This window comes from Salvia splendens, chromosome 18 (genome assembly GCF_004379255.2).
Source record: "Salvia splendens isolate huo1 chromosome 18, SspV2, whole genome shotgun sequence".
NCBI lineage: Eukaryota > Viridiplantae > Streptophyta > Magnoliopsida > Lamiales > Lamiaceae > Salvia > Salvia splendens.
This window is the reverse complement of record NC_056049.1, coordinates 2,737,755-2,752,093: the sequence shown is the minus strand read 5'-3', so window position 1 is coordinate 2,752,093 and position 14,339 is coordinate 2,737,755. Positions and strand designations below refer to the sequence as shown.

Genomic DNA, 14,339 nt, shown 5'->3' with positions numbered 1-14,339 from the left:
CAATACCCTTAGGGTTCGATTGGTTGCCTTGAAACAATAGGTTAGTGGAATGTTTTCCTGCATTTTCCTCTGTTTGGTTCACTTTTGGAAAAAGTTTTTTGACCCGGAAAACTATCCTGACCCGTCTTAGTTTTTGGGATAGTTAACCACTTTATTGAGCTATCTCTAACCTCCCACCACCCCTGCGATATAGTTGTATCCATGGCTCCATCAATTAATGCTAAATTAGATTTTACCAATTTATCCTTCATCTACCTCAGCAAAAATTGCTGCAATCTGCTTCATTGAGCGGAAGCATTCCTAACCCCCAATTACGGCGCACAGAAATTGGGTAAATAGGGCGGAAGAAATTGGGTAAATTGCTGCAATCTGCTTCATTGAGCGGAAGAATTCCTAACGCCCAATTAGGGCGCACATAAATTGGGTAAATAGAAATTAGGAAAAAAGAAACCGCGCATCTCGTTGTGCTCCCTTGACGAGGACGTCGCCATAAGCTTCAAGCATGTCTGATTCAGACTTGATTCGGAAGGTATCGATTTCTTCACAATCCTAATTACTTATCGACCTAGGTATATTTTGGTCGAGGAATGAATGCGGCGGAAGAATTCCTAATCTGCAACCAAACAATGAATAGGGTTACCTATCTCTACCATGAAAAGTTAGAAAGTATCGTAAAGTAGTGATAGTATTTGCTCTCCTACATTTTCTAACATAGGCAACCAATCGAACCCTTAAGCTATATCTAAACACTTATATGGAGACATGTATGAGTATACAAGTTAGAGGCATCGGCATCGTATGCGGATGGTTCTATCTCATCTAGTCGAGACGAGCCACCGGCGGACCGCGTTGCAATGATCTCATCTCGCTTAATGTCATGCTAGGGAGAAAAATCGGTAAGTCGGAACAACGAACATGAACAATTTAGTTAAGAGATGAATAATAGGAATAAGAAACAATGTTGTTTATGGCCTTATAGATTAAAAAAAAAAGGGGAAAAAGGTGACATTGGAAAAAAAGAAAAGAGAAAGGAACAATTTCACCTCTATAAATGTCGCCATGAGTCCATGACAATTGTTTTCAAGTAACGCATCATGTTCAAAAAAATTAGGTGAAATCGAAAAAGACTGCAAAAATATATAATAAAGGCAAATTTATACCTATTCTTTTTGTATAAAATCTAATTTCGTGGAATTTCATAAAAATCAAGAAGTGAGAAAAAATAGAAGAAATGAAAATTTCAAAATAATAACAGTATATTTGAAATGTGTTGCAGAAAAACAGATATTTTGATATTTTTATGAACAAAAAAAATCAAAACAAATGTAAACTGCTATCAGCTTTGATCCATTTCAAGAAGAGAAGAACTGTTGATAATAATAATTCTTCCCCAATTGCCATTATGCAATCCCTAATTCACCACAAAGCCATTTTCCGATTCCCTTCCCACACACCACTTTCCAATTACTACCTCCCACATATCAGTAAGAACAATGATTTTCTCACGATTCGCTCCAAAATTGGTTTCAGAACGCTGACTAAATGCTCCGCCGCATCTCTTCAACCTATACGTTATAATGGCTGGGACGATTTTCAGCTCGATTCCGGTGAGGTAAATCAGTTTCGTAATCTTCTTAGCTCCTCTGGAATCGGCGATAAGAAGTATGTATTTGTGTATCTGTTTGGATTTATTTGCGCACTGGCGATTTCTAGAGTTAAGGTTTCATGGATTATGGTGTTTCCAGCATGTGCTGTGGTGTTTGCTGTTGGATTTTTGGCTGGATTGGTTAAAGGGGGTCACTTGAAAGGGTTGAAATTGAACGGGAATAGGAAGAAGATAAGTGATGAATCTTTAAGAGGTTGCATTGAGGAGTTAAAGCGGAATGATGAGAGGGTTTTGGAGATGAAAAATGGAATTGGAAGATGCATTGAGAGAAATCAAGTTAGTTTAAGTGATTTAGAAGGCTATGTTGATGTTATAGGATCTGTCAGTGTATCTCTCCGAAATGCAACAAATTTTGTGGAGAGTTGTGTGCAGAGTGTAGTAGGTGGTAAACAAGACAAGGATGGGGGTTTTCATGATGATTCGGGTAGGAAAAGAAAGAAATCGGGTGAAAACGGGTTGAATTTCTCTCAGTATTTTGATGGTGTCTTTGGAGCTAAGTTTGATGATCCGAAGTCTGGTAAAATCGAGGGCGTTGGTAAGATGGACTCTGTGGATGCAGAGGTGACTGAAAAGCTAGAAAACGTTTTAGCTTCTCCTGCCGAAGAAAGAAATCCAAATTCTTCATTAAACGGAAATTCGGACCCATTTGATAGCTCTAGTAGAGCTCGAGATAGTGTTGGATATTATGTTGATGAGTCTGGAATGGAATATATGTCTTTTGGAAATGAGAAGAAGAATTTCGTTGAGATGAATGATACTGCAAAATCAGTTTTTGACCAGACAATCTATAGTTACCAGAATAAGACATCAAGGTTCGTGAGCAATCAGCAGATTCACATGAAAGATTGTGAGGATGAGACTGAAACAATGTCGTCTCACAATAGTTTGTATGATTCTGTGGATGTTAGCATCAACATGAACCGTGTAAAAACTTCAGCGACTTCTGGTCGCCAGAAGAAAAGCAAAACCACAAATAGAAATTATCTGCATCCTGAAAACATGGAAAAGGACATACTAGATTCTCATAGATATCCTTTTGAGAATGTGGCTTTTGAGCCCGAAAAAGAACCGAACTTTCCCAATCAAGAGTCTTCATATGAGAATACCTTTGGTTCTTCTCCATCTTCATCATGTAATGATGATTCGAAATTCAATAGGTATCTTGTGGAAGCTAATGATCTTTTGAAAGAAGCAAAGAGGTGCTTGGCACAACAAGTTGATGATGGCAGAGCCGAGCATGCACTGCATAAGTCTGCAACGCTACTCTCGGAAGCAATAGAAATGAGGCCGATGAGTTTATTGGCCGTGGGCCAGTTGGGCAACACATATCTACTTCACGGAGAACTAAAACTGAGAACGACCCGCTACTTGAGATCGCTGATTGTCAAACCTGATCAACTTGCTAACAAAGACAAGATTAGATCTTCTCTTGTCGTTGCTTGTGAAGAATGTGAAGAACTCCTGATTAAGGCAGGAAGGAAATACAGATTGGCCATGTCAATTGATGGGAATGATATGAGAGCCTTGTATAATTGGGGCCTCGCTCTTACCTTCCGTGCCCAATTGATCGCAGATATTGGACCGGTGAGCAATTTTTCTCTAGAAAGAATATCTCTTCTTTTCCATGTTGATGTTAATTAGTTAGCTCTACTTGGTATGTATATAGTGCTAGAGTGAGCCTATTGTTTTCGAAACTTTTTATTGAAGTTATCCTATTGGCCTTATCACTCAATTAATCCTTATGTCGATACTACAGAGTGCTGCTCGTGATGCCGACAATGTTTTCTTGGCCGCCATAGACAAGTTTGATGCCATGATGTCCAAAAGCAATGTTTATGCCCCTGATGGTACTATACACCTGACTTTAACCAAGTTTAAATGCTAATTTGAAGGACCTAATATGTCCTTGATTTGAAGTGCCTTTTGTTATAATTTCTATGGGACTTACTATTTACAGTAATATACACATGTTACTGTTCTACATAGCAACCTTATACTTACTACATCAATTTGGAAAAACTCACACAATATGACATAAAATTGATCTGCACACATCAAAGTAGATGCTTATTTTATCAAGAAATTTGCGCATTGCAGCTCTTTTCAGATGGGGTGCTGCATTGCAGCACAGGGCTCAGCTGAGGCCAAGTCGTAGTAGAGAAAAGGTGAAGTTACTGCAGCAAGCAAGGCAATTGTACGAAGATGCTCTTCAGATGGATTCAAGAAATCCTCGGCTACGACAAGCCCTGTCGTCCTGCGCGTCGGAATTGGACTATTGGTATACTTGAACATTGAGGTATGAAATTGAAATATCAGGGCAAATGAATATGGTCCTTTGATCACATTTTTGCGCAAATTCTCTGCTCTTTATGTTGTGTGTTGATTTCATCAAAGAATAATGCATACCAACCAAATAAGATTTAGTGTCCCACACAATATGTAATTCAGATTTTACCCTAGTCCACATATAGAATAAGAGGACCCTGTTTTGAGTTTTCTGATGAGCCATTATTATTCTCATTTTGGTGAAATAGTGATTTCTGAATATTGTTGTATCATTCTCTTGTAGATTGTTGATGAAATGGGTAAATGTTTAACATTAAATTCCCATCCAGATAGGAGTTAAAAGTACACTATGATCGCTGGATTAAATAGACGATCCATCGATCCATCTGCTAACGTGATGTGACACCCAAACACACCTAACACGATAGGCGGGCATTTGCATCATCACAGCCAGCAAGGAACTCGTTGGGCTGCAGACAAGTGGCTCACGCCTACCTGCTGCATAGCGTCGACTCGCCACTCTACTACTACTCGTCCCTCAACTCGTACCGGACGCTGAGTCATCGTCTGAATAACGACCTGAGGAATATGAGGATATTATTCAAACAAATTTTTCATTCTAAAATGCTAACATTCGTGCAATGGATGTGATTTGTGCACTTTTTTGTCTCACTAAGAGATTGTGAGGGAGTGGTATGAATCACTCCCGGTTATAAGGGAGATAGAAGGTGAGACAAAGTGAGGTTAAATGAGGAATCATTATTGATCATCTTTAAAAAAAATTAAAAAAAGTAAGTTATTATAACAATATATATTTATTATATTCGTACAATTGTAGATCAGGGTATGCAACAAACAACAAATAGAGATCATGAAAGTCTAAGGTGTCGTAAGTGGCATTATAAGCTACTTGTAGTAGTTGATATGCCACGAATAAAACAATCTCAGAAGAGACGCAATTACTCACTCCGTCTTCTAATAATTGTGCACTTTGCTTTTGACACGAATTTTAAAAAATGTAAAGAAAAGTGAGTGTAAAAAGTTAATGGAATATGAACCTCACTTTTGTGTATTAATTTTATAATAAAATGTGAGTGTAATGAGTTAGGGGAATGTAAAGCTTACTTAATATAGTATATAGTAAAATGTGAAAGTGGACAATTAATAAGGAACGGACGAAAATGGCAAAATTGGACAATTAATGAGGGACGGAAGGAGTACAAGCTATTTAGTATTTATAGAAGTGGAATCCTATTAACTTAGGCGGAATGATGAATCGCTGAAGAAATGAATCTATTGATTCTCTGTCAATTGGTTTGAAAGGAATCTATTGATTCTCTCTGAGTTTGTTCGACAAGTGTGATGATTTACTTCACGGGCGAGCAAAGGCAGTTGCTTCTTGATACTAGGCAAATTTTAATTTTAAACTCCTTGCCATCAAAATTAGAGAGACGAATGTTTTTTCATCATCACCAAAACAAAAATTAATGCTGAAATTCTTGTTGACAAAGTTTGATCTGAAAAGTGACTACAATCCATACACTGATGACCCACTATCCTAAAAGATTGTTTTTTTTAACTGTTTTGGTGAATGCGGTACTTTTCCTATGGATGGAGGTGAGATGTTATTCTACATGTCAGGAAGCATCTTGGAAGGTTATATACAGAAGAATGTCGAGAACCTGCCCGCGTCTTCACCATCGTCATACCCATTGAAAGAGGCTGGCTTTTTGTCTATCTAGACGACCCGAACCCATGTTCCACCGCACATTGGGCACCCATAAGCCCAGCGGCTGATCCACCACGTTTCTTTCTCGTTCTGATTGGAGGGAGTGGCAGAACCATGTGAAGCAAAAGCACATGTCTGGCGCAAGCATCTTATGCACTGCAACCAAATAATGGAACTGTCGTCAAGAAAGCTTCTGGCATTTTGAAAACAAAAGTTGCAGCTATTTGTATTAACTACAGAGTAGATATTACAGGAGGTCAAGTTCAATGCTAACATGAGGACCTACCTTGTACCAAGTTCCTTCCAGCCCTGTTTTCCACACGGTAGTTACAACATCTCTCCGCGATCCCATGATACCATAGTATGCTCCAAGGCCCACCGAGGTATTCAATCCAAAACCTGCATCTCGTTCTGACATCCTACGCTTTCTTGGCCACAGGGTGTGAGTTCCATTATGAGCATCAACGTTTTCAGTTGAGCTTGGTTCAACCAAACTCATCGAGCTGCTGTATTTCGTACCCTCGTCTGATGGACTCGTGCCATCTCGATCTGACCAGGGCCCTCCGAACATGTTCCTCTTGTGCCATTCTTCAGCTGGAGGATGGAGTTCCAGCTCACGAAGAAGCAGGCCTGCTGCATCTGCACCTCTAGGCCGGGGCATATTCTGCAGAAGAACATAAGGGGGAGACCATACAATCAGTGATTCATATGCTTTGGCCAATTATAAGTTTATAGTGCTCGGGCTCCAAACGTCACAGACCAAAATATCATGAGAAGTTATCAACCAAGTATAATTTCATCTACCATGAGAAGTTATGTACCTGCATATGAGGGCCAAGTGATGCTTCAACGACCTCTGGTAGAACTGTATAGTTTCCGTCGATGTAATGAAGGCGGACCTGGATGTTGCTGCTGCCAACCTGTGAAAGAGGCAGTTGATGTTGCAACCCTGATGTCCTCCGACATAGATCCATAAGTATGAGGAAAAGGACTTTGACCTGCATGGAATGCCGGAGATATAAACAACACAATTCAGGGTAAATCACAAAGAAAGTTGTCAAAGAGAGTTGCACCATGCGTCAATTGCAATGTTCAAGTTAATATTTCTTATTCTTTCCCTCTTAAACAGCTCAAATAAACGTAAAACTGATTAGTTTCTAATTCATTCCCTGTCTTAAAAAATAAATTGCTGTGACAACTTTACCTCCTCAAATGTATATCCTTGACCAGCATTACCAGAACCTAATCTTGACCGGCTTGTTGGGCCTTCTTCAGGTGCCTTCACACCATTTCCTACTTGTCCAGTCCTTGACTGTGTTTCTTCTGATCTGATAGTATTTGATGCAGGTTTTGCACTTATTGAGTTGGTTTCTTCTGATTTGCTCAAAATACCAATCTGCGGCTTTTGGACTGACGAATCGTTATTTCTTTGAGCAGCTCCAATGAAGCGGGGAAGTTGTGCTCGTCGAAAGAAAAAACAAAATAACAGAAGTTGGCATAACCGATGAAGGAAATGACAGTCACCAATGAGCCGTACAGCTGGAGTTCCTGGAAATGTTCCTGTGTTGATACTTATCGGCATAAAGGTGGAAGGGCCAGTTACGGGGTTTGGAGCTGTGCTTGGCACAGCAGTATCACTCGTACTACTGATCTTTGCAATAGCGCCTTGTACCCAGGCTTGCATCTGAGTACTACCTGTGGAGCTTGAGGTTCCACCTTGTGAAGCTAAAGATGAAGTACAAGTTGTGCAAAGGTCAGGAGTCAGGAGAACATAGACGACAAGGAAAACACCCACTTAATTAGCTCAAGCTAAGGGCAGTAAAAATCTTTTATCCAGACCACCATATCCGCTACTAACATTGTATACTCACCAGGAGTTGTTGCAGGAGCAGAAGTACTTTGGGTGGGGCTTGTCACCAAATTACGACTCCCACCTGTACCTGAGGTAGCAGCATGACTTGCAAGTGTACGACAGAAGCTTGCATAACGTCGCAAACGTGTAATGAAGTGTGAAGCCAGATCAAGGACCGCATCAACATAAGCCTGAATCAGCACACTGTTACTAAGGTGGGCACTATACATGTAACACCAAAACGCATACATATACATGTCCATTGCACATGCAAAATGCAAGAAATATCAAAATATCAAGAAGATAAGGCAAGACAAGCCAAGAGTAAGATTTAAACCTGAATACTGAGAACAAGAGCTGGATCAACAGCCATTGCGTCGGCATCAATACTAGATAATGTCTCACCAGATGCTTGCCAAGGTTCTTGCACCAAAGCTGAAGGATTTATTAAAGCTGATTCAATTCCTTTACCGAGCATGTCCAACAACAACCTTGCTTGCATGTCGAGGACCATGGCTCTAACCTCTTGAGCAGTTGTGCCTTCAAGAAGCCTGCATTTTATTCTGTCCAAACTCTGCATTTTCCAAATAAATGTTATGCAAGTTTCAAGATCGTGTGTGCTAAAAAGATTTACACGCAGCTTTCTATAATATAATCAAACTAGAAAATGTAATGAAAATGAGCACCAATTAACATACAGGTCCATATTGCTGCCTGTGTTGAGTTGAGGGAAGGGAGTGAAAGTCAGCATCCAGTACAGCAATGACACTGTTCAGCGATACTGGAATATAAATTTCACAAAAATCAGCAAGAAGCTAAACCATAGTTGAACATAAATATTTGACAAACATGCAATTATTGTTTATGCACTACAAGTATTCTTGCCCTATCCGTATTAGCAGGAGGTTGAACAACTATCAGCATCAATTTTCTTAGTAAATGAGGTATAAAAGAGCATGAAGGGGGTGCTTGCTTTAAATAATAGGAGGCTGTCCAACACAATACTTTGAGCACATTGGATCATGTAATCCTTCAAATAATTCCTACATATTGTAAATCTAAGCCATCATCCAAAAGTAAAAGCCCACTAAGGTGATGTTCGCTTCAAATATTTCAAGGACAATGAGAATAAGTATGGTACACAGTAGGATTTTTTCTATTTTTTCTTTCTCCTTTTTGTTTTGGTTTTTTTGGGGGGTTGAGTGAAGAATGACTTGTTTTGATCCCAGACCCATACACTAATCAGTTTTCTGAACATGCCAACATTTGTGGCATCCTGCCACTGAGACATGATTATTTGAGAATGGTTTTGTTCCACTGTCAGACCAAAGTGCTACTGTGTACTTGGACAGCATGGCTTTAAAACATGAATACAGGAATTAAACCGTCTTACCAATGCCATCCTCTGCAGCACTCTGTGTACAGCCAACTGCATCCCACCAATCAACTCCGACCAAAAGACTCCACCAAAACCTACACAGACATGAAGTAAAAGATTCAGAGGCATGCATAATCACAATGTAGGATAGGTAGACTGAAAATAGATAAACCAATGTAGGATAATGTTCAACAGAACAACCTTTCAACTATTTAGTCAACGTACCTCTCAGCAATAGCTCGCTCCCACAATGCAGAGTTGGCTTTTGCTTTACTACTAGCAGGGGGAAGGACACGTATAATTTTCAATATAGTACAATCCTTGCTACCATCATGCCAAACAGATGCTGAACAGCAACTGGTAGAAGAGAAGGCAGGAGCAGCAATGGCAGAGCCAACATTGACCTGGTAGCTATCAACAGCTGTGAAGTTTGCACCAGAGAACACATGTACCCAACCTTGAAGAAATGAAACAGCAATCTCGCCACCATGAGCAGAGTACACTATCCGAGCAAGCGTTCTTATATCACTAGGCAGATCAAAAGGATCAAAACTGACTCTTTTCTCAACAGCAGATTCAGGAGTTACTTTTCCATCACGGATTGGGGGTATAGACACTCCTCCAGGATTAAACTCACTAGGTGCTGCAATACATTTATTCACTTTACTCACCCAAACTGTTTGCTTAGGTGCCTGGCTACCAAAATTAGAGCTAGGATTCCCAAATATCTGATGGATCACAACATTCTCGACAGATGATTCCCAACGTTGAACTCTCCAGCCATTGACAGAAGGACCTTCATCGGGATCGTAGGGGGACATGTACTGCCCTACACAGAGAGTCAAAGCATTCCATTTTGATAAAGACACAACGACCTGAAGAAAAAATTTCCCCCACTACAGAGAAAATGCATTATATATATATATATATATATATATATCCTCTGGCTTGTATTGTGTTGCCGAAGTTAAGGTGAGCAAGGTCACATACCCTCTCATCACCAAAAGAAGTTTTTATAGAAAGAATGCATGCGTATGAATGAAGTTAATGAATAGATGTTACTGCAATTATTAAGCATGTGGAAGTAACAAGCATAAATCAGTCTACATGTGGACACCAGCTGATGAGAATTTAAGCAAACGTGCAAAGGCGAAAAAAATTAATTTCAGTCAGTATAAAAGTAAATACCTTCAACTATCACAACAGAAATTGCAGAACCACCACGTGTTGGATCGAAGGCAACAGCAGTGACACCAGAACCCCAAGTTGTCGTAGCTTCTGATTGAGTAGCAGCCTCAGGACTTACATATGCAGAAAAGTTGGAAACAGGAGAACAATGAAGTATTACCATATCACTGTAATCCTGTTCTGTCTTTTTCACACCTTGTTTTGCTTCTAATAGCAAATATTCCTGCCAGCTAAACAGATACGCAGCCAGAGGGGCAAAACCATCCCAGGCAGGGGGGTTAAGTGAGGGGGGAACTTCATTGTTCACGCTTGATTTTGGGATGGCTTGAAAACCATTTCCAGGGCCAGGTGTAACTTCCCAAACAACAACAGTTGATGGGTTTACTATGGGGACTCCAGCCACATGCAATGCTCCAGAATCTGTAACAATAGCATCAGCAGCCATTATTCCACTAGGTCCAGCTCCCAGAAGCCCTTTACTGGTGCAAAACCACTTGGAAGGAGCACCACTCTGATTGGGTGGCCATTGGGACCAATGTAGCTGAACAGATCCCGAAGAGAAAACAGAGCAAACACAGAGAAAATTTGGCCAACCAGCTGTCAACAGATGTAAAGAAAGTCGCTCAGATGTAGCAACTCTAGAAACAAGAGTGATAAAGGAAGATATTTTATGGTTGATTATACTTTGACCATGGATAGCAGTAGACAGTACAAATCGAAGTAGTATCCTACTGCTTTTTTTATTAATAAGTGTTTATTTTTCTGAAGCAACTGAAATTTTCAATAGAACAACTGCCACACCAACTATCACTCTACTTTTTAAAGATTGCAATGCATGCATGAATAGGAGAAACTCAAATCTGCTTCTGGTTCTGAATTACACAAATTAATGTTTCTTCCTCATCATTTTCCTAACTGCTAGCAGAAGATAAAAGATTAAATATTCAGAATTACTCATAAAGGAGCCTTTTTAGATTAAATGCATGGGTTTTCTAAAAATGTTTCGAATATAACACCAGTAGCTACTTTCAGTTATATAGAGTAATTATGAACGAGAAAAGATGAGTATCTGCATATAAACAATTAACTATATATATCCCGCATATATACCTATATACCAAGATGAGAAAATAATGAACAAAAAAATAACAGGGGGATAAACCCCAAAGAAAACAACTTGTAACATAGAAGAAAGCAATCAAAGGATGCAAGAAAAGATGAACCTGGAGCATGTGGTTTCTGCGAAAGGAATTTCTCCTCAAATGTAGATGCTGTCGAACCACTAGACCATGCTGAGAGCCTCCTATACTAATTTTACGACAAACAAAGATGCAGTCATAATATTTTTCCCAAATTTTCTCGACATGCAAGATGATCAAAGATATACATACAGGAGAAGCTCCTGAGAGCCACTTCGTAACAACTGCAATATCCTGGCGCCATTCATATTCAAGCTGCCAGCAACTAGCTTCTTTTACAAGATTTGCAGGTCCCTGCAACACAACTGAGCAGTCAGTATGGGAGATGATAACTGCTCCAAGCAAACTAGATGGTCAGTCATGATTAAGTTCACAAAGGCCACTAATTTTCAAGCAGATTCAAGATTTGTATACCTGGGAAGGCTGAGTCCAAATGGTTGTCCGGCCATGGAAATTAGCTATGAGCAGTGCACGGGGACACGAAGTAGGTGACCACTCAATGAACTGAACAGAGTCACGAGGCGAATCTGTCAACCCAAAAAAGATTAACCAACAATCTAGTTGGAATACAGTGCAATAGCATCCCTTTCAAATAAACAGTAGGATACCAAATTATCACAATAATAGCAATATCTAAGTCATCTCGAAACTCTCACTATTATAAAGATGAATAATACCCAGAACAAAAAAAATATAAAAGAGAAAGAAAGAAACATCATATTGAGGCAAAATGAGGATGACGTTTGTATATCAAAATTATAGTAAAAATGTCAAGTCAGATACTATACCTGCAATGACATTGAAAACTGTACATTCAGTAGGTCTCTCAGGTATGACTATATGTATAGGGATCCAAAATGGAGGATTGGCAGATGAACTACAAAGACATATATAATGTATCATATTAATAGGTCAGCATAAAGCATAATAGCAGTTCCAACCAATCAGTAGCTACAAACTTCTTTCGGGTCAACATTGTGGGTTCATTGTCTAGTCTAGAAGTATACATGGAGCAGAGAACAGCCATTTACACAGAACGGAGAGAGAGAGAGAGAGAACATAATACGTATGTAACTAGAAATTTTGAGTAACAAATCCTAGATAGACATATTGTGCGATATATGTTTAAACTAGTCATACGAAAATGCGAGATCAATACAATACTGATTATTAGAGGATGATTGCAACCCCCCAACTACAAGTATACTGAAAAAAATGAGGAATACAAAGAGAAGCATTTGCTAACAAACAAACGTAAATAAAAATGCCAATGACTAATGGCATGCTCCTAACTTTGTGGAATTTGATCATCACTAGTAAAACTACCATAAAGTGGGGGAGCACCACCACATAAAGCTCCATAATATTAGTTGAATTAGACACACAGAAAACAAAATGAAGTAAGAGACAGGTGGCATGCAAGTGTGTCAAATATCAATTAGGATACAGATAGTAGAAAAAAACTGCGTTTTGATGAACCAGTAGGTGAAGAGAGTATCATTGGATATGTATGTAATGTGACTAAGATGCACAGAAAGCCTGTCCAAAATAAAATTTTATGATATAACCTCGGAAGTCTCGCACAGGTTTCTGATGCACAAGCTATGCAATTTAACTTCCCACACCAAGCAACAACACTGCAAGATAACCAAAACAGATATTAAATATGTCTGAGAAGCTGGAAAGTATAATTGTTACCAGTTAGCACAAAAGAGAAAGATTCATTATTGATATAAAACACCCCCCAAAGAAAAGGAGGAAAGAAGAAATAAATAAATAGCAGATTTAAGAAAGTTCACAAAGCATATATGCAAAATTAAAGACATAGCAACTATGATCCGGTCAGGGTAATCTTCCAGCCATCAAAATCAAATAAATACCAAGCACACTTAATTCAGATCCAAGAATACATAGCAAAAATCAAGTCATTCATTGAAAACTTACTATTGACACCTTAAGATGGAGTATGAGACTAATTGATATAGTTCTCCAATATTTTCAGTGGTTGAATGAGCACATGAATTTAACATGTGAAGATTATACAATCCACATAAATTGACTCAACAATATGCTAGCTCTGATGCAACAATAACTAAGGATGCATTTTAACCAAATATTTCTTAAGCCGAGTGCTGATATTATAAAACAACAAAATGCATAGCAGAACACTATAGCTGTAAACCATTGAAGTTGCACGATCAGAACTCTGAACTCAATTAGATAAAGAAACTGACAAATTTAAAATCATCTAGACAAGCACAGTGCAATCCGATCGCATGTATCATACTAACTAGTGAAGGTCCATGAACAATGTCCTTGTCATCATGCGATCTACAAAATCACAAGAGGCTAGTTCAAAGTTTGTTCTTTCTCATAATTATCCATATCTTCACTTTCTACAAATTCTTGAAAAAAAACCCAAAAACCCAAGATGCTAATTAACACTGACTGAGAAAAGTAAAAACCTCAATCTTCCGAAATTTCCAAAAATAACCTCGAAAACACACCTAAATGTTCGGCAGAGCTCGGGAACGCTCATCTTATGCTGCAAATTAGACATGGGCTGCTTCAGCATGATGTGAAAAACGGTTGCCGGGGTGCCGGAATCCTCATCCATAGAATCGCCAGTCGAATTCTCAGCCGCAGTGTCCTTTTCCGTCATCACCACGTCTTCCTCCCCCGCAGCGGCAGCTTCTGCTTCTGTTTCTGCTTTATCGGAAATGGCAGATCCGGGAGAAGACGGTTCGAGTTCGGATTCCTCAGCGGCAGTGGGTGCTAATGGTGGAGGTGGGTCCGGTGTGGTTTGCTCCGAATTAGTTGTGTTGGTGATTTTATTCATTTAGATTGAACAGTGATAGACCAAAAAAACTCTAATATATGTGAAATTGATATGTATGTGTAGAGAGAGAGACGGAGAGAGAGTGGGTGTGGAGGTGAGAAAGTCGCAATTGACGGCGACAGGAATGACTGTGGTGAGTGAGAGTGAAAGGGGCGGAAGGGATGATTGGATTTGGATTTGGGGGTTAGGGTTTTTGAAGACA

The 14,339-nt window shown here is 39.3% G+C and overlaps 2 protein-coding genes across 4 annotated transcripts; one reads left to right on the top strand and one right to left on the bottom strand.

Moving 5' to 3' along the window:
• The first annotated feature begins 1,291 nt into the window (after nt 1-1,291).
• Nucleotides 1,292-4,760, top strand: LOC121775992. 2 transcript variants are annotated; one of them, XM_042173113.1, is made up of 4 exons: nt 1,292-3,250; nt 3,423-3,513; nt 3,764-3,962; nt 4,282-4,760. In XM_042173113.1, the coding sequence occupies exons 1-3, from the start codon at nt 1,301-1,303 to the stop codon at nt 3,952-3,954; spliced, it is 2,232 nt and encodes a 743-aa protein (XP_042029047.1). In that variant the 5' UTR covers nt 1,292-1,300; the 3' UTR covers nt 3,955-3,962; nt 4,282-4,760. The 2 variants fall into 2 exon arrangements, with proteins under 2 accessions (XP_042029047.1, XP_042029046.1); XM_042173112.1 differs by having other exon boundaries at nt 4,236-4,760.
• A 614-nt stretch (nt 4,761-5,374) lies between these two features.
• LOC121776534 (mediator of RNA polymerase II transcription subunit 16-like) lies at nt 5,375-14,339 on the bottom strand. Of its 2 annotated transcripts, XM_042173703.1 has the most exons (16): nt 13,806-14,339; nt 12,867-12,935; nt 12,087-12,175; nt 11,713-11,825; nt 11,491-11,592; nt 11,323-11,407; nt 10,100-10,696; nt 9,137-9,740; nt 8,927-9,006; nt 8,232-8,314; nt 7,871-8,107; nt 7,553-7,724; nt 6,886-7,406; nt 6,503-6,679; nt 5,968-6,345; nt 5,375-5,837 (listed from the first exon to the last, which is right to left on the bottom strand). In XM_042173703.1, the coding sequence occupies exons 1-16, from the start codon at nt 14,135-14,137 to the stop codon at nt 5,691-5,693; spliced, it is 3,786 nt and encodes a 1,261-aa protein (XP_042029637.1). In that variant the 5' UTR covers nt 14,138-14,339; the 3' UTR covers nt 5,375-5,690. The 2 variants fall into 2 exon arrangements, with proteins under 2 accessions (XP_042029637.1, XP_042029638.1); XM_042173704.1 differs by lacking the exons at nt 12,087-12,175; nt 12,867-12,935; nt 13,806-14,339 and having other exon boundaries at nt 5,377-5,837; nt 11,323-11,402.